Source organism: Saccopteryx bilineata, chromosome 5 (genome assembly GCF_036850765.1).
Source record: "Saccopteryx bilineata isolate mSacBil1 chromosome 5, mSacBil1_pri_phased_curated, whole genome shotgun sequence".
In the NCBI taxonomy this organism is placed as follows: Eukaryota; Metazoa; Chordata; class Mammalia; order Chiroptera; family Emballonuridae; genus Saccopteryx; species Saccopteryx bilineata.
This window is the reverse complement of record NC_089494.1, coordinates 252,147,982-252,168,870: the sequence shown is the minus strand read 5'-3', so window position 1 is coordinate 252,168,870 and position 20,889 is coordinate 252,147,982. Positions and strand designations below refer to the sequence as shown.

Sequence of the window (20,889 nt, the reverse complement as noted above, 5' to 3'; positions counted from 1 at the left end):
ACAGCAGACCGAGTGACCCCTTGCTCAAGCCAGCGACCTTGGGTCCAAGCTGGTGAGCTTTTGCTCAAACCAGATGAGCCCGCGCTTAAGCTGGTGACCTTGGGGTCTCGAACCTGGGTCCCAGTCCGATGCTCTATTCACTGCGCCACCGCCTGGTTAGGCGGTTGTTGCTTCTTGTATGTGCCTTGACTGGGCAAGCCAGGGTATTAAACCAGCAACCTCAGCATTCCAGGTCAACACTTTATTCACTGCACCACCACAGAGGCTAATCACTAATTTTTTTTAAGTGTAGAAACTTTAGATATGAATTTTTAGCAAAAATATGTTGCATGACATACAATGTACCAATTGTATGCATTTGTATGGAGGAAAGGAGTTTTGATAAGAGAATATTAAAGTATAACCCTTTACCTATACAGATTTTAAATTTTATCATTTTTGAAGATCTTTGAGCCAGATATTCTACTTGCTCTTTGAAAATTTTAAATTAATATAACTTGAGTAGACTTTGACCTTTTCTGAGAACTACAGAACAATTGGACAATGTTAGTTTGCTAGACTTTGAATTGATTTATCAGTGTCCAAAATCAGGCTTAGAACTACCAGAATGAGTACTGATCCTAATACCTGTCCTTAGAAATACTGGCTTGAAAAAGTTCATGGTGGCAGCTTGAATTGAAATCACTTAATGTTTCTGATGAACAAACGGGTATCAGGGAGAAAATGTAAAGTTGCCCAAGATCATCTGCTAAGAAGAAATGATATTAAGATTTAAGTTCAGGTCTTCCTGGCTGCCAAGATCAGGTACCGTGATCACACCAAGCTACCAGCACAGGCACTTACCACAATGCAAGGATGTCAGAACACTGTGTTTTCAGAATGGTTAATGTAACGAACTGGTAACATAACCAGCTCTCACAACCTTGATAAAATCACTTGAGTACCTGAGTCCCCAATATTCTTTTCTGAAAATAAAGAATTTAGACTAAATGAGTTTTCTGGACCATTGAGATTTTAAATATCTATAATCCAATAATATATTTCCACTTAACTATTTATATAAGTACCTCAGTACACATAATGCTGTCATTATTGTTGTCATTGTGCTGTGAACTTTCACTTATTTGAGTCTGAACAAGCTTCTCAACCTTCAGAGATCACAGATTCTGCTTCTACTCGGAGATAGGCTGGAAGGACATTGTTGGAAGGCACGTTTGCATGGATTTGGGTACAGGCCCAGGCGTCGGCTCTATAGTTTCCCTTGGGGAACCTTAGTAGACAGAGCAGAAAACTCATCATTAAAGTTCTAAAAGCCTTTTATAGAACTGGCTTCAGAGCTCTATGAAGCCTTTTGACTTTTGATTGTCTCGGGGAATTCTAAGACAGTTAGGAAACTCTTTTATGCATGCCTCGTAATAAAACAGGCTCTATGTGTCTCAATGACGTCGTATAAAAGAGGAACATGGCTACCCTGACAGGCTCTCAGGCTCTTATCCTAAGCTGGTGATTCTGCAAAACGGAAATCTTCCAGTGTAAAGGTAGTGATACTGAGCTAGGGAAACCTAGAATCTTCTCAGAGTTATAAGCAGTATGAAGAAGAAAAATGCAGACAAAAAAACAGATCAAGGCCCTGAGCGGTTGGCTCAGCGGTGGAGCGTCGGCCTGGCGTGCGGGGGACCCGGGTTCGGTTCCGGCCAGGGCACATAGGAGAGGCGCCCATTTGCTTCTCCACCCCTCCCCCTCTCCTTCCTCTCTGTCTCTCTCTTCCCCTCCTGCTGGGGATGGCTCCATTGGAGCAAAGATGGCCCAGGCGCTGGGGATGGCTCCTTGGCCTCTGCCCCAGGCACTGGAGTGGCTCTGGTCGCGGTAGAGCAATGCCCTGGAGGGGCAGCGCATCGCCCCCTGGTGGGCGGAGCCTCGCCCCTGGTGGGCGTGCCGGGTGGATCCCGGTCGGGCGCATGCGGGAGTCTGTCTGGCTGTCTCTCCCCGTTTCCAGCTTCGGAAAGAAATTTAGAAAAAAGAAAAACAAACAAACAAACAAACAACAACAAAAAAACCAGATCAACCGAGTATATGTGTATATTGTAATGCCTCTGAAACAGCAGTGTATCCCAAGGGGTATGTTTTGGTCTCCAGCAGGTTTGCCACATTAAAGATTGAGAGAACTTATCCATTTCTAATTTATTATTTTAAAAACATTAAAGTGCCATCAGTATAAATATGTTAACCACAGACAATGTGAAAATATATTTATATTTTATACATAGCTGTTTCCACGTAAATCAGCCATAGCATATATGCATTTTGAAACAAGTGAGCCAGTGTTCAGCACCCACCCCTATTTAAAATCGTGTCATTACACTTCGCCTGTGTACCGTTAGCCAGAGTTCGGACTCTCAGGCTCTGGACTAGCTACCGCAGTTCCTATAATGGAAAGGAGTCGCGGGCAGAGATAAGAAAGCAGCAGAAGGACAGCAGAGATTAGTAGCTGATGTGGCCAAGATCAAAAGCGGTGATATGAGTAAACAATCACAACCCGGCCAACTTGGGGGAAGATATGTAGCGACACAGAGGCCAGAGATGTCGTAACCTTGTCCTCCAAAAAGCACTGGTGTGCGGCTTAGTCGTAAGGCCAATTATGCAGTCGGCATGGCCCAGGCACTGGATTACGATAATGAACGTGGCAAGCATAATCCTTCAGAAGGAGTTTACATGCCAGTTTTCTAGGCCCTTGTAAAATAACCTAGCACATTTTAGAAAGTGGTGATTTCTACTGAGAAGGTGACCGTAGGCCTTGATTTGTCTGGTCTGGGACAGTCATGGGTCATACTTCTCTTCCTGCTGTGATTGTTAAGACTGCCTCCTTTTGCATTCATTCGTGCCCCAAATTTGGTCACCTTATCTGTAAAAGAAATTTCCAAAAGATGGTATAAAGGAAAGCCATTATGGGAGGGGGTATTTTGGAATGGATCATCAGGAAATGGCTAAGACAATATTTGACTTGAGAATTAACGCCATCACATGGCCCTTCAGAGTAAGTCTGAGTGTGAGGAGGGAGAACTGTGTAGTTAAACAAGGACACTGGGATTCTGACAGATCTAGTTTTATATTTTAGTCCCACCACATCCTAACTCTGTCCCCTTGGGATGGGTTCTCCCCGAGATGCTCAAGTGGCATTACTCCAGTCCGATAATGTGACTCAGAAAGGAAGACATTAGGTGACTCTTATGTATGAGACCCCCCTGCAAATCTATATTTCAGAGTAGAGACTAGACAGTTAACACTGTGTTAGGGCAGAGTTGGAAGAAATAAATATTTCTTAGCTCCTTTACAAGATCCAGATCTATCTGAGATACGACTCTAACACCTGACTGTTAAATAATACAGGGTTGATGAGTAATTAAATGCAGAATAGTAAGAGACAGACAGCTTATACTATGTGAGTTCCAAAAAGAAAAGAATGAAATCAATGCACATCAGATGGTGACGACAGGTCCAAGGGGTGTGTGTGGGGGGCGGGGGGAGGGGAGGGTTGAAACAGGCTCTGAACAGGTGCTTAACTGAGGAAATGTAACATTCACTACCTGGTCGCTCAGTAAGCCACAGAAGCATTTCTCTGGACAAGGAATAGAACCTTCTGGTGGGGTTGGCTGGGAGTTTCTGCAACAATCTGGTAGTCTGGGTAAGTGAGCTTTTCAGCAAAGCTTCCTTCTCCTGAAATGAATCCCGCTGATCCTCTCTCCCTGCTGCGTTCTCGCCTTCCCCACCTGGCCCCCTCTCTGCAGCCTCTCTCCCTCCGATTTTGCCCTGGGGACGTATCTGAAAAGCTGACTGCCTCACCTACGTTACCAATTGTCCTCGCCTCTCCGGGGCCAATGCCACAAGAGACAGGTCTCCTCTGCTCTTGAGAACCTCAGCGCACGTGGGTTTGTCGAGCTGACTGTCTCGCATTTACACACTCTGTGGACACAGTTAACGTGGGGCAGGTGAGGATTGTGATGAAATAGCTTCACAAAACCACAGGGCCCGGCTCTCAGCCAGCACTTAATAAACCTTAGCTGAATGAATGAAAGGCAATTATAGTTATTGAAAACTCATAAAATAAAAGACAAAAGAGTTTAAAACTGAAATAATTTACCTAGGTTACTTTTTATTTATTCCTAGTTACTAGGCAGCATAATAATGATTAGAATCCAATACTCTTCGGGAAAATTTAATTTGAAAAACAACAAAAACAGAGCATCCTACATATATATAATAGATCAGTAATAAGGATAAAAATTACCATTTGTTCCCTGCCTGCCAGTAACAGAAATATAAAAAGAAGTATCCCCATTTTACAGATGAGGTGACCTGGCTCAGGGCAAATGGAAGGCTTTTACAGTTGTGGGAATGGAGAGAGCTGGGCTGCCAACAGGGGGTGCCTCAGTCTCCCTCTGTGCTGCCGTAGCCCTCTGGAAGAATGGGTAGGAGAATGGAGGGGATGTGAAGCAGAGAGAACAGCTCTCTGAGAACACATTCTCAGAATTCTCTTTCTGTTTTTAATGTAATCTTCTTATGTTACGCTCATTAAGATTGTGATGAAAAGACATTAGAGGAAGCAAAACAGAGCCAGACGTGAGACTCATGAAGAAGGCTGTCAAATGGCGGGAGGGATTTTATGAGTGTACTTACTCCTCCAACCAGAACTTGGTGAAGTCCCTCCCTTCCCAGCACGGCCACCACTCAGCTCTTCTCTCTGACTCAGCCTCCCTGAAACAGTGACTTGCTGGCTCTCCTCAGCCATTATTGAATGCTGATCTGCTGCAGAGTCCAACGAATTCCCCTTTAAAAAGTACAGTGAAATTTTGTCCCAAACACAGAACATCTTGAGACAATCTGATGTTACTGCAGCCTCTCCATCGGGCAGGAGAAATGGGTAATGTTAGGCATGAGGCCACATTTTGCAGTGGCTTTGTATAAACTAATTTGTTCATCAAATCATTTGGTATATAGAACAACACACACACACACACACACACACACACACTTTCTCTCTCTCTCTCTTTCTATGATGGCCAGTTGGACTTCGCTTTCTTCTACAATGAAGGGAACTTTTCAGATTATAGACCCTCCTCTCCCCACCCACAGATGTATCCCAAAACTGGAAAAAGGAGGTTGAGGAGGAAATTTACTCTACCAAAGAAAATCCATCATCATACCCAGCAAACACAAGCCATAAGCACATGGTACTGGGTTGTAATACCATCTCCCTATATGACAAACATGGCGATGTTTTCAGGTGTCATTTAATCGGGCTGATGCCAGCGATATATCCTCAGGAAATGAGTCCATCTGTTTGATGATGTAGGTTGATTTTACTTATAAAGTTTAAGAAATGCACAGAGAAATATTGGACAGAAGCACTGTGATCAAAGTGAAAGATAAACAACGATGGAGGAAGACACGGTAGAATGACCGGAAGCTGACAGGCCAGCCAGGGATATGATTAGTGTGCTCGCGCCATTTTCAGTACCTTCTGATGGCGAACAATGTGCGCAGTGTTAGTAATTTTAAACCAGTAAATCCTGTTGTGGGTGAATATGAAATAATAAATAAGGCCGTCAGAATATTTCTACTTATAAAAATATAAATATAATAAAAAACAGTAAATATGGCCAAGAGAATATTATTACTCTAAGTGTTACAACTCACGGTTGGAGTCGTTTCCCCCTAGTTCTCAGCCAACAGGAGCACGAGCACCAACTCTGAAGGGAAGAGGGAGGTAAGCTTGCAGTTTTTAAACTTTTCCTGAGCTCTCTTCCAATCAGGTCTTCGTGGGTGGGCCACGTCCCTGGACTAAAAGCCACCAAACAGTGCTCTGCGTCCAGTTTGTCCCTCCACGCTTCAGAAATAACTCCCAGCCCGGCCTCTTCAGGGCTCTGCTCTTCCCAGTCTCAGAGTCCACACTGCCCCTGGCTAATCTCCTTACACCCTGCTCACAAGCCAAGTCCCGTTATTTTAATATTTTCTTAAGTGTGAGCTCTCTGTCCTACCACAGACCTGTCTGATACCATATCAAAATCAATATAGAATACCCTCAATACCCTGTATTCTTTAACTTTAATATTTCTTCTTCCAGTGCGTAAACGAAACACTGATGGGAAGTGTCGACGTTTCCAGTAAGAAAGCTTTAGTACTTTGACCCACAGGAACAAAGGCAGCTCCTTCCATAAATATTAGCTCTTTCCTTTAGACCGCAGGTAATATATTGATGAATTTGGTCAATCAGCTGACAAGTGAGTTTGAAGAGTTGAATATGTATAAGACTGGGAGATCAGGTAACTTCTCACCTTAAAGTACGCACAATGATAAAAATTGGTCTTCTCTTTGTAAAAGTATTTTAAGTCCTTACAAGTTTGCCTAATGTACAAATTATAAAGTAAAGAACAGAAAATACGAGATTCTTAAACATTAACACGCAGATTTCCTTTCAAAATGTAGAGCAACTCGTAATCTGCTTAGATAGGTGTTTTGTCCTTTGAACTCAGGGATCCTCAACCCAAATTTGGCAGCAAATGGCACGCTTTGAGATGATTAGGTAAAATGCCGTGTCCCTCAAAATATCCCTTTACTCCTAATCGACAAATTAAACTCATTAAGAGAAGACAAAACAACTGTTGTGATAAAGTTTATTATTATTATTATTATTATTATTATATTATGTTGTTGTATTTTTTTGAAGCTGGAAACGGGGAGAGACAGACAGACTCCTGCATGCGCCCGACCGGGATCCACCTGGCATGCCCACCAGGGGCGACGCTCTGCCCCTCCGGGGCATCACTGTGCCGTGACCAGAGCCACTCTAGCACCTGGGGCAGAGGCCAAGGAGCCATCCCCAGCGCCCGGGCCATCTTTGCTCCAATGGAGCCTTGGCTGCGGGAGGGGAAGAGAGAGACAGAGAGGAAGGAGAGGGGGAGGGGTGGAGAAGCAAATGGGCACTTCTCCTGTGTGCCCTGGTCGGGAATCGAACCTGGGACTCCTGCACGCCAGGCCGACGCTCTACCACTGAGCCAACTGGCCAGGGCCTGTTGTGATAAAGTTTAAAATGTAAACTCTGCTGGGGGAGGAGAAAACACGCTGACACATGTTCCTCGGTGACCGAGTATCGGGGAGGTTGTCTTTTTTGCCTTCTTTTTACCTGAAGGCAGTTTTCAACATAAGCACAAGACTGAGTACACAGAGGGGCATTTTCTGTGCCTTTCAGTAATGCAAATTTTACACAGCGCTATAAAACATGTCATTTCACTTTAGCAGCAACGGTCAAATAAATTAAAAAATAAAAAATTAATCAAGAACAGCGTAATTTCAGAGCCGGGACGCCAAGTGAATATAAACTGCTTGTTTAACTGTCACATGTCAGGGCCATTTGAACCGGGAAATAAAAGCACCTGTCATCTGCCAGGATTAAAGTTGGCTTTGTGAACTTTTACTTATGGGAGGCCTTTAGAAACACAACACTTGTGTGACATGCATCTGCCCTGTGTTCCCATGTGGCAGAGATGGGGGACAGAAGAAGAGATCAGAGGGGACCTAAAAAATCATCCTGTGATTTGTAACCAGGAAGGGAAAAGAAGGGAAGGGAAAAAGGAAGTGCACATGACTAGAAGTCTTGGTCATCTGACTTTGCAAAAGGTCGCTATTTTCTCCGCACACTTTACCATGCAGCACGAACATCTCGAAATGTTTGTATCGTTCACCTTGTGACTGGCTTGATCCGCAGCAAAAAACCGCTAGTGCGACCCTGTGAAACTAATGGCCTCACACTCTCTCTCTTCATCTAAAGCCGTCTACTTGATGAAACGATGAAGGCTTACCACATGCTTTTAATAATATAATGACAATGCATTTGAAATACTTGCACCCACTACTTAAAAGGCATCTCGATGTTTTGATTTAAATTGCTTTTGTTTCACTATGTGGAGAGTTGAACTTTGCCACACTTGATGCTCCCAGCCTTAAAGCCTGAAACAGAGCCCCAGGCAATATCCACCTCGGACTGATGATGTGATGGGAATACTTGCTAAGAGGAAATGTGTTCCGGCCTTGATGTTTCAGGAAAGCTACGTACAGAGAACTGACAGATGTCCCAAAAACCTCCCAATAAGTACCATTAAACATTCCAATACTAAATTTCACACATGAAGCCAGAAAGAAGTCATAATTTGAAATCTGTAATGTCATCCATCCTTCCTCCACGGGCCAGCATTTATAATATAGGACATTCGGTGGGCTCCGAAGGTACAAAAACTGCCCATTGACAGAATAGGTCTCATATTCCTAGCATCATATTATAATGCTCATAAATTATCTCCACTTATCTTGTGTATTTAACACAAGATATATTAGTTACCATGAATGTCATCTAGAATTGAATATCATATGATACACAAAATTGCAGGTCTCATATTGAGAAGGAATTGGGATAATTGATCCTGTACTACCTTGAACATGGTAGAATTAACAATATTTGCAGGTGGATGACTGAGGTTTACTACATATTACAAAGGGTCTTAACAATGCTCATTTTTCATAATAAGTAAAGCAAATATATGTATTTGTAAAACCCATTCTTTGAAAAGTTATTTGCCATGATAAAAATAAGCAAAATGTTTCCGGAAAAATGAAAGTATATTATTTTATATGGACAAATCATTTAATCTTTATTTATTGATTTTTAGAGAGGAAGAGAAAGAGAGAGACACAGAGACAGAAATAGAAATAGAGAAAAACATCAATTTTGTTGTTTGACACATTCATGCCATTATTAGTTGATTCTTCTATGTGGCCTGACTGAAAATCGAACCTGCAATCTCCACGTGTCGGGATGACACTCTTACCAACTGAGTTACTCAGATCGGGCCTCTGGACAAATCTTTACCACTATTTCACATAGAGATTACTTTAGAAAATAATGACTCATTAAACTATTTCTTGATAAGCAATCTTAGTGCCAGACCCTGCAGAACACACTCTCAGAAAACTGTTTTCCTTTAAGTTGTGATAATATTAATAAGACATATCAAAGGAGATTTTTGTGTCCATAAACATTTCTTTGCATTTCAAATTTTCTATATTTATATAAAGGCGTGGGCATTTTGGTCTCAAATGAAAGGCAACTAACTGTCAACAAAACAATATGTATTTCAGAATCGACCTGTTTCCAGTATAAAACAAAATCACCATTTCCTCAGATGACATCTTTGATTGGAAAAGCAAGGCTAAAGGGCTTGTTCATAAAATTTAAAAATAAATAAATAAAACACATCATCCAAGGCATATTCATATTGCTTTAAATTTTTGATCACGACAAGACATTTGCTGATTGTTCAGGATACAATTAGCAACTGCTTGCATATCCAACCTTAAAGCAAATTTTTAAAACTAATTCAGCTCTGCTTCCTACTTCTCCATTAATTACTAGCTAAGGGACTCGAAAGTGTTCTAATGAATTTTACATTAGATTTTGCACTATGAACAGTGCATATTACCACAGCTATCAGTAAATACATAAATTGGTTTTCCCAAGTTGCATTTTGAGCAGTTGTAAAGGTTCTGGCTGAACTTTACAACATTTAGTTTTAGAGACTGAGCTGAAAAAACATATTTCACAAAACACAAGTTGCTATAACCACATTTCCCAGTTCAAAAATCTCTCTCTTACTACTTTATCATCATCTGTCCTATTTCTCAAAAGTTCATTTTTTTCCCCTGTGGCACACCAAAAAAGAAAAGAAGTCCCATCTTTATTGATTTTTTAAGTATACATTTAATGAGGTTTATACTATTGCTGCTATACTGGCTTTCTATAAATTTCATATTATAAATAACCATTCAGTCACTTGACAACCACTGTATTTTGGAGCCTGTGCTTATTATGGTTTATGATTTCACAACCATTTGCCGTCTTCATTTGAAACCAGAAGTTTAGGAAAACTACACACACACACACAGACTAAACAAAAAGGGTACAGCACTGCACCTAAACCCTAATGAGAAACCGGGAGAACTTGAACATGGCCTGACCAAACAGCACAGCACAGACAGACTACCATGGAAACTCGAACAACTTTCTTCTAGAAACTATCACTCTAATTTCATAGCAAGATGAAAGGTCACATTTTGAGTGTTGTCCAATGAGACACGCTGTCACAAATGGCACTCCACCCCTAACTGAACAGTCAAAGCACATGTCAGATGGATGTTATTGAGCACACAGACACAACAAAGGAAACCCACACTGATGGAAGTACAGGTAAGAGAAATGTAAAGACACTTATACCTTTGAAAAAATACAACAGAGCTCCTAGTTAAGAAAAGTCAGGAAGATGTTCAATGATTACTCTTAAAAACATCAAAAAGCACCTCAGTTTGCCCTGCTGAAAGATTAGCATCTGAGAACAATCCTGTTATACTTAATAATTACTTTTATAATATTAATAATGCTCTCGAAATTGTTTGATTTTTCACAGTTCTTGTCTCAAACTTGTTTCTTCTGATCTCCAGGTCGTCAGCATAATCATATATGCGAATGTGCTGTTAATCAGAGAGTTGATGCCCTAGAGAAAAACATTGCTCACATTCATCTGTCCACCTGGCATCGTGGTGTATCGGTTTCACTATGAACACTCCTTTCTCATTACTTCGATTAACTTGCAAACATACAGCTTACAATAGTTCTTCGTGGCCAGAATCAAAATGCAGTCTATCAACCAGGCTTTGCCTGTCAGAAGTTTGATGGTTCATTAAGTGTATCTATGACTGATAACAGATTCCAAGTAGTGTTGGTCCCACCTGTCACTATTTTAATGACAGCACTGCCTGGCCATTTCATGGGCACTGACGCTGCCAATTAGGCTCTGATTTTTGGAACACCTTAAACATATTTCCTTGCTCTAAAAACTTAGATTTAAATAGAGTGTCTGTTCCAATCGTGCGAATTCTTAAACACTGAAATCCACTGCAAGGAAAAAAAAGATCAAGCCTCTCTCGGACACTGGACTCTTCAGCTGTTTGCATATTTCGCTCACATTTTGCAAGGAATCCAGAAACCCAAAAAAGAAACACCCTCTGCTCTTTCCCTGCCACGCTCTGTGACCCGATGCTGCAAATCATCCAGGGATCATCATGATCAAAAGAGTTCTAGAGCATTTCTAAATACCTGCAGAATTTCAGAATACAGCTCTGTGATTTTCCCAGTACACCGCAGCGAGCAGGGGAGAGGGGGAAACCCTTCACACAAGCCTGCATTTAAGAAAGAAAAAAAAAATCCTGCCCTCTGAAGACCCTGCCTCCTTCGACGGAGGCACCGTTACCAGCAGCGCTGCCAAAAAGACGTGACAGAAACACCCCCCGAATCCAGGTCTACCCTGAAGGAGAGCTGCACTGCACACATTGTCAGAAACGGGAATCTCAGCAAACACTCACACAACTGTATGTTATTGACAACATTCAAAATAAACCCCAGAAACAGTGAGCCATTCCTATTCCGTTTCCACTTCATTATCATGCTCTACCAGCCTCTATTTAAAAAAAAAAAAAAAAAAAAAAAAAGCCATTACCTGTATGAAGAGAACCTGTTAATAGTCTGAGAAGATACTGGGCAAATTTCAACAGTTCACGTTTACACCGCTTCCTACAGCCACTCATCTTAAGCAACAAGGTATTCCTCTGAGGAGAGCCAGAAGTCTTTGCCAATAAAAAAGAAAAGGAAAAAAAAAAAAAAAAGACAGTCTCTGAGGGGAAACTTCTGTCTCAGTTTATGTCACAGGCTGCCTTACAACTCCTGTGGCATTAGCTGTTAGTGCCTGAATCAGAGGATTCCTTCCAAAAGCTAGAGAAGCCGACACACACAGAACAGTAACAGGGTAAGTGAGACAGGGCTGCTTCTCAGGAGGGTCACCAAGTTCTTCTGTGGCCGCAGCCAGGCTGCCCGTGGCCCTGGGAGGAAGCCACGGTGGCTCGGCTCAGCGTCCCTCTCCGGGAGCGAGCACAGGCAACCTCGCAGACCACTCGGAGGGAGGCGGGGCCTGCCGTGCCAGCTCATCAATGAATCAGCATGGAAGCGGCTGAGGGGACAGATGACAGGTCACTGGGGCTGCAACCCCGGGGATACTAATAAGCGGAGCCCGCTTCCTGCAATCAAGCCTGCTGGGGGGTGAATCTTAGGGTCCCAGGCCGTGCAACTCTGATTGCAGAAACGGAAGGGAAGGGGGGAAGCCTGCTGCCAAGGTCAGACATCAGACAGTTCCCTGCTACAGGGTTAATCGGGTCCAGAAAGCCTCACTGCTGGGAAGGCTCGCTGCAGGGGCTGACCCTGATGCTAAAGCAAAGGGAGTTCAGGGTGGACCACCCCATGGAGGCAGCGCTGTCCTGTCACAGATAAACACACGCCACTTCATGGGCGCAGAGGTAAAAAGTAGGCTGTTACGGAAATTTGGCTGTTTTCTGCACTGCCCACGCTCAGGTGCCTGGAAATTAGGAAAAAATTATTCTTTCCTTTAAAACGCAGTAACCTGGAAACCACAACTTTTCAGCCCCCATAGTTTGCCTCCAGGTGACTAAGCTCCCACACTCATTTGCTGCATAAGCCTCAGATTAAGAGCTGCCTCGGTTTCTTCATATTTCTAAAAGGCAAAACGCACCTCACGAGCTCTTGACCAGTGGCCTTATTTTATTAGCACCATTGGGAGAGTTTCAAATTTTCACAAAGCACTTTTCTATTAAGAAAGACAGTTAGAGAGGTAGGCAGTGGCTTGGAAAGCCAGAAAGCTACAGGCTTGCCTTCTCCAAAAGGGAAGGGGCTTGGCTTCGTTTTCCTTTTCATTCTTAAGTACCTTGGGCCGGTAGTGGGATTTGTCTACACTCTGAGGCTCCCAGCATTTTGTTTATTTTGTTCTGGGTTTTTGTTTTTGTTTTTGTAGAAATGTAAAAATTAAAGAGATTAGTACATACGGGATATGCATCCTCCATATTTTAAATATCAAGATAGGCTCTTTTTATTTTTTTCCTTGACAGTTGCAACAATTCTAGTTGGAACTTATATTCCCCAACAATACTATGCATAAAATGATGTTCTTTTACAGTAAAGAAAGGAGCACTCCAGAAATCATACATTTAAGCAGATTGATCAGTAACTCACTGTCCTCTGTCACCCTCCCACACTCCCACCAGATGTAGTGGTGTAATTACTGAAATGGGATCATGAAGCATGCTCTCCAGACATTTTCAGAACTTTAGTTGAAAGTGTCTGGGGTAAATAGAGATTCATACACAAAGGTTAGCAAAACACTTTGTGGAATTCTTGCTCTTGTGCATTTGCCATGAGTGATGGTGTCCCTCGTGTGAAATAGACCAAATATACTACTGTAGTCCCATGGTGGGGCTGATTCTTTTCAGGCCTCAGTTTCATATCTGTAAAATAGGGATCAGAATATTTCATTCACTTTTTAAAGAATGAAATAAGACATAGATGATAGTAAGCTCAGCACTTTCACTCATTTATGTAGAAATATATTGAGCACCTGCAATGTTCCATACGTGGCTTTTAGGCACTAGAGGCACTGCAGTAACAAAGACAGGGCAAGCCCCTTGGTTCACGGAGCTTATTCTTCAGTTTAATAAACAACAAATAAGGCCCTGGCCAGTTGGCTCAGTGGCAGAGCATCGGCCTGGCGTGCAGGAGTCCCGGGTTCGATTCCTGGCCAGGGCACACAGGAGAAGTGCCCATCTGCTTCTCCACTCCTACCTCCTCCTTCCTCTCTGTCTCTCTCTTCCCCTCCTGCAGTCAAGGCTCCATTGGAGCAAAGTTGGCCCGGGCGCTGGGGATGGCTCTATGGCCTCTGCCTCAGGTGCTAGAATGGCTCTGGTTGCAGCAGAGAAATGCCCCAGATGGGCAGAGCATCGCCCCCTGGTGGGCATGCCAGGTGGATCCCGGTCGGGCGCATGTGGGAGTCTGTCTGACTGACTCCCTGTTTCCAGCTTCAGAAAAATACAATAAATAAATAAATAATAATAAAAAAATAAGGAATAAATAAGAAAATATCACGTATTATACGTGCTATGGAGACTATTAGAACCAGGTTGGGAAAACAGAAAGTCAGTAGGTTGAGTGGTTAGGGAGACATCTCTCAAAAAAGACAGTTTCACTGGGATGTAATTTACATGAAGGAGACAACCATCAACCACGAGATGTTTGGGGGAAAGAGCACGTCAAGCAGAGGTAAAGGCTTGTCCAATGACCCCAAGGAGGGATTGAGGCAGGCGTTCCAAAAGAACAGAAAGAATGATACAGCCGCTGAAACCTACATGCTGAGCCAGGAGAGACTCCCAGAGGACTTCCCGGAGGAGGGCAGGGGCTACTAGCCAGAGCCCACTGGAGTGCAGGGACGTGCAGCCCGGGTTAGGAATTGGGACTTCAGTCTGTGTGTGCTGAGACGTCTCCCCAGGGACAATGGAAAGTCTCTGACCTGCCTGCCTGCTGAGTAAAGGATGCCTTGCAGGGAGCAAGAGCGGAAGATTGAAGACCTCCGAGAGCAGAGCAGTGACCCAGGTGAGAAACGAGGTTGGTCTGCTCCGGAGTGGAAACGAGAAGAGGATGGTTTTCTTGATATATTTTGGAACAAAATTAGTAGGGTTTGGAATAAGAAAAGAGAAGAATTATGGATGACTTAGTTTAGAACTTGAAAACTTTGATGGAAAAACTTAATCAGATGAAGAAACAGACACACTGTGGGTAGAATACAGGGGTTGAGAAAATCAGAACTTCTACTCTGACATATTAGAATTCAGATGTCTTCAATGTACTCAAAATTTAAGATGTGTTTTTAACTAATTCACTCACTGAAAATAAACTTCTTTAAAGGTGTCTATCAGTACAGAAACTGCAAGCATCAAATAATAATAGGATACTACATACAACCTTACAAACATTATTTGACAACTTCTGTAAAATGAATCGGTTCTTCAAAAAAAAACACAAAAAAACTAAAATAACCTGCCAATGAAATAATTTGACCAGCCCTATATTGTTAAGTAAACTGAATTTATGTTTTAAAAATACCTTGGGGGGCGGGGGGCGGAGAGGGGAGTGATTCAGGCTGCATGATTTTAGTAAAGAATTCTACCAAAATGTGTAAAGAAGAATTAACACCAGTTCTTGACTATCTCTTCCAGGAAATAGAAAGAAGATAATACTTTCTCATTCATTTTATGAATTTAGTACTACCCTGATACCCAAATCAGACAAATGAGAACTCTACACAAAAATCTCATTAATATCAACTGAAAAACCCCTAACAAAACATTATCAAAGAATATTCAGGACTATAGAAAAGGAATTATGTATTATAGCCAGGTGGGTTTCATTGTTGATATATAAAATAGGTTCAGTACTGAAAAAAACAAAGTAATTCACCAAGTTTACAGGCTAAAGAATCACATTAATTGATTCACAAATAAAAAAACGTATATTACAAAATTCAACACTCATTTATGATTTTTAAAATCTCAGAGAAATGTAAATAGAGGGCAGCTTTCTCAACTTCATAAAGAGCATCTACAAAAATCTACTAGTAACGTTATACTTACTATTGAGTGGAGAGACTGACTGCTTCCACCCTGAGGCCAGGAACAAAGAGGAAAGTGTGTCTGTTTCAACCAGTGTGATCCAACATAGTGTTGCAAATACCAGCCAGTGCAATAAGGTAACAAAGGGAAATTAAAGGCATGTGGGTTATAAAGCAAGAAATAAAATCATTGTATTTGCAGAGGACATGTGATCTATATAAAAAGTCTCAAAGAATCTACAAGGAAAAAAATAAAAAGAACTCCTAGAATTAATTAGCGAGTTCAGCCAGGTCACAGGATACTAGTTAAACATTCAGTTGTTTTACTCAGAAATCAATTGCACTAACAAGGAATGCGTGAACAATGAAATTTAAAATAGTAGATCATTTACTACAATTGCTCAAAAAATTAAGACTTAGGTGTAAATCTAATAAAACATGCATAAGACTTACATGCTGAAAAGTACAAAAACTCTGATTAAAAAGTAAAAGATTTAAATTAATAGAGAGACATATTGTGCTCATATAATGAAGACTCAGCAGAGTAAAGATGTCAATTCTCCCCAAATTGATATACAGTTTTAATACAATTCCAACCAAAATTTAAACAAGGTATTTTTAATACATGCAAGATCATTTTAAAATATGTACAGGAAGGGACAAAGAAACTAGATTAGCTAAAACCATTTTGAAAAGAAGTTTAATTTTTGAAATTATTCTACTTGATTTCAAGACTTATGCAACTACAGCAATCAAGACTGTGTGGTATTGGTAGAGAGACACATAGTTCAGAGGAACAGAATAGAAAATCTAGGAATAGATCCACATTATTATGCACAACTGGATTTTGACAGAGATGCAAGAGCAGTTCAATGAAGGAAATAGAGTCTTGAAGCAAGTGGTGCTCAAGCAGTAAATGGCAGATTGTTAGGCAGAAACCAAGCCGTCACCAAGATCTCACGCCTGAAATGGATATTACCTCACCGTGGGTCATGGACTTATATGTAAAATTCCAAACGTTTCCATTTAAGAAAGAAGCAGAAAAAAATCCTCAGGATCTTGGGCTAGGCAAAGAGTTGTCAGACCTGACACCGAAAGCATGACTAATAAAAGAAGAAGTTGACAAGATGAATGTCATCAAACTCTAAAATCTCACTCATCAAGACCCTGCTAAGGGGATGAAAAGACAAGTTACAGAGTGGGATAAAATATTTGCAAATCACATGTCTGACAAAGGACTAGTGTCTGGAATATAGAATAGGATTTTTCAAAAGTCAACAATAAAATTCATACAACCCAATTAGAATATGAACAGAAGACATGAAGACATATTTCTTTGAAAAAGATATAAGACGGAAAATAGGCACATTAAAAAGATATTCAGTATTGTTAGTCACTATTGAAATGCAAAATAAAAATGCAATGTGACATCATTGTGCATCTGTTGGAAAGGCTAAAATGAAAAAAGAGTGTTAAGATCAAGAGCTGGCAAAGGAGCAGACAAACTGGAATACTCACACGTTATTGGTGGAAATGTAAAATGATACAGCCTCCCTGAAAAACAGGTTGGGAGAATTTATTTGACATATATATCAACCATTTAACCAGCGATTGGACTCCTGAGCATTTATCCCAGAGAAATGCAGATAAAAACCTTTACCCAAATGCTTATAGCATTTTTTCTAGAAATAGCCCCAATCTGGAAACAACCTAGATGTCCTTCAAGGGGTGAATAGCTAAATAAACCGTGGTACATCCATATCATAGACTACTACACGGCAATAAAAAGAAATGAACTATGATACGTACAACGTGGATGAATCTCAAGGAACTATGCCGAGTGAAAGAAGCCAATCTCAAAGGGTTACATACTACATGATTCCATTTATATGACATTCCTGAAATGACTAAAGTATAAACGCGGACAGCAAATTAGTGGATCCCAAAGATTAAGGGTATGGGGTGGAGGGAAACAGATAATGAACCTTTGTGGTGATGGCAAGGTTCTGTATCCTGGCTGTATCGATGTGAATATCTTACTTGGGATAGTCCACCATAATTTTGTAAGATGTTACCATTCAGAGAAACTGGGTAATGTGTATTTAGGATCTCTTTGTTTCTTACAATATCATATGCACCTGCAATTATCTCAAAATAAAAAGTTACCTTAGGATTAAATAAATACATTTAAAATACGTTTTTAGCTCTTAACTATGCTTTAAGGTTTTAGGTCTCCATATACCCAAGAGAAACAAAGAAAGCTAGCTGTTCCTGAAGCCAATATTACAATGGGGAAAGAGACAACAGAATGAGGCAGAGAACTGAATGTGCTGGTTAGCGGTGCAAGTCAAATGCAGTGATCAGAAGAGTCCTCATTGGGATGGCATTTGAGCAAAGAGCTGAAGGAGGTATTAGAGTGAGCCAAGTGGATACCGAGAGTCTGCATGTGGGTACATTGTGTCTGCACCCTTCTACAGCTTCGGACTGTGAGTCAATAGGAATCTTTCTTTTGGGGGAACTTTCTTGAATTCAGCCCTCTGTAAAGGCTCATTTTTCTTTTTTAAATGTCAAAACCCAGAGCAACAATTGGATCAGTCTTTCTCTAGGGAAAGCAATTGAAAATCACCAATTTTGTTAGAGAACCCATTTGCCTGTATCTATTTATCCCTGGAAATTGAGTAGGGAAAACACCACTGTTTAATGCTCTCCTTGGGAAAACGCAAAACATAATAAGTGAGATAAATAAAAAAATTCAGAAGTATTAGAAAAGAAAAGGGGAAAATGCTCTTTTAATAATCAGCTAATCTGGATTAATGTAACCATTATCTCCAAAAGTATCGATAATTAAGGTGGCATGGTCAAAAATAACAGATGTCTTTAGTGAAGTAACTGCCATCAGGGAAAAATGCAAGTGAATTTCTCAACAGGTCACAAAGTTTCAAGGGGTTTTTAATAGATGAAAAAACTAGTAAAGGTACTTGCCGAAAACTTATAGCTAGAGGTAATTAAAGGAGAAACTGGCAAACCATCAGGTAAGAACTAAAGGTCCTATGATGAGGGAGGATGCCTCAAGCGTACCAAGGAACAGGACAGTGTGGGCTTCTTCCAGGATGTATTCTCCTCATCACATTTTGGAAGAATTTGTTTTTTATTTTATTCTAACCAGCCCTTTTTGAGAAGTCCAAATCCAAATAAAACAAGTCTTAAATACACTTGGGTCATCCACTTTGCTCCTTAAAATGGACAAATAAGCACAATTGGTTGATTGATGGAAGACGGTTAGCTTTCCTTCAAGAGAGAAAGAACCCACTGACTCCTGAGAACACGCTCGCCACAGCGGAGTTTTCCCTCAAATACTGCTCTTCTCAATCCATCTTTGTGTATTTCAGCGGGAAGAGACATTGCCATGCCTTTCAAACTGTCACAAGTTGCAAAATTAAACATATGCAGCTTAAAAATAGCTCATCATGGGGCTGCAGAGAGCAGCAGAGCCTTGAGGCAAAGTCACAGGTTTTGAAAATGGGTCCTGATAAAATATCAGACAAGCCACTGTCCGCTACAGAGGAATACCCCAATGCCTGGTGCATCATTGTCCCAGAAATACCACCATTCATCTACTTCAGTGAATAAAGGGCACACCAACATTCTGATAACTTCTGTCTCAACTTTGGAAATAGCTTCATGAATACCAAGAGTCATTATCAAGTCTTCTGTCAAGAGAAGCCTTCCTTTCTTGTCCTAAGTCTAAATCAACTAAAACACATCTAATTATGGCCTTTGCCAGTTGGCTCAGTGGCAGAGTGTCAACCCGGCTTGTGGAAGTCCCTGGCTCAATTCCCAGTCAGGGCACACAGGAGAAGTGATTATCTGCTTCTACTCCCCTCCCCCTCTTCCTTCTCTCTCTCTTTCTTTCTCTCTGCCCCTCTCACAGCCATGGTGTGTTGGCCCCTGGGCACTGAGGATGGCTCCTTGAGAGCCTCCACCTCAGGAGCTAAAAATAGCTCCATTGCATGCATGGGCCCCAGATAGGGGCTGCTGAGTAGATCCCAGTGGGGGCGCATGCAGGCAGTCTGTCTCTCTATCTCCCCTCTTCTAACTTAAAATAATAAGAAAACAAAACAACCATAAAATAAATCTAATGAGTATTCTAGTGTCTAGGTAATACCTAGATAATGCTCTTATCCATATTTTCTAGTATCATTTAATATCACATGAGACTAAAACTACTGATAGGCATGAAAACAATTATCACACTGGTATTAAGGAAATGAGATGACACAAATAATTACATGTAAATGGATCCATAATTCTCTGTTTAATATAAATTATGAGCTTATAAAAAAAACTAAAAGGTGGAAAAAATACATTTCTTTTCATAAGATGAAGTTCTAGCTGATTTTTGTTTTGTTTTTAATAGAAAGAGCCACAGGTTTTCATTCACGATTGTTCAGAGTTAAGTAAAATGGTGTAATGACATAACCATGTATTTCAAAGAAACAGTCCGTTAGAAAAATGTGCGCGCTAGAGCTGAAGTCTCCTTCATTGGGGCTCCACCCACCTGGGGACACTGTCTAAACACCTTATTATTATTGTGATGGGCCCTGGGAAGAGATACATTTCACTGATGGAGAACCTTGAGAGTCAGTGTCAGAAGCATGCGTTGTTCTAAAAATTAATACACATTAGAGAGTCCTGTCAAGGTGAGATACGGCGAAGACTAAGGCATGGACACAGGTTTCCACGTCAGCACACAGAACTTTAAGTGAGGCTAGGGTGAGGGGTTAGCAGCAGGGTAGTTGTGGCCTTCCTGGTCACAGGTGGATGCCCAGGGTGCAAAAAAGAAGATCTGACCTGTCCCAAGGCCTATTATTCCACAATATTAGGCTGAAAATTATGTCCTGAAAAATCTGATATCAGCTTATTTTCTTTTTGATAGATCCACACCACCCATCCCACTTTCTGATGGGCTGTATAAAGAACTGAGGTTCCAGTCTAGCACTGGCATTAATAACGAGTTACCTGCCCTCACAAGGAAGCATTTAACTCAGCTACTTAGCAGCCTTGTAATCTCCTGTCCAACAACAACAATAACAAAAACATGAGATTATTGGGTGTATTAAAACAATATCCTAGCCCTGGCCGGTTGGCTCAGCAGTAGAGTGTTGGCCTGGAGTGTGAATGTCCCAGGTTCGATTCCCAGCTAGGGCACACAGGAGAAGCACCTGTCTGCTTCTCCACCCTTCCCCCTCTCCTTTCTCTCTCTCTCTCTCTCTCTCTCTTCTCT

The 20,889-nt window shown here is 41.4% G+C and overlaps 1 protein-coding gene across 2 annotated transcripts in view; it reads right to left on the bottom strand.

Annotated features, from left to right (window-relative positions):
* KCNIP4 (potassium voltage-gated channel interacting protein 4) overlaps positions 1-20,889 on the bottom strand; it is a 1,009,396-nt gene that overhangs the window by 770,718 nt on the left and 217,789 nt on the right. The window contains exon 1 of one of the 2 annotated variants that reach the window (XM_066280675.1): positions 11,601-11,991. The exons of the other annotated variant lie outside the window; for it this stretch is intronic. Within the exon in view, the coding sequence (XP_066136772.1) occupies positions 11,601-11,688 (88 nt within the window). The 5' untranslated portion in view covers positions 11,689-11,991. Of the gene's footprint in view, positions 1-11,600; positions 11,992-20,889 lie in introns of those variants that run through there. 2 annotated transcript variants of the gene reach the window in all.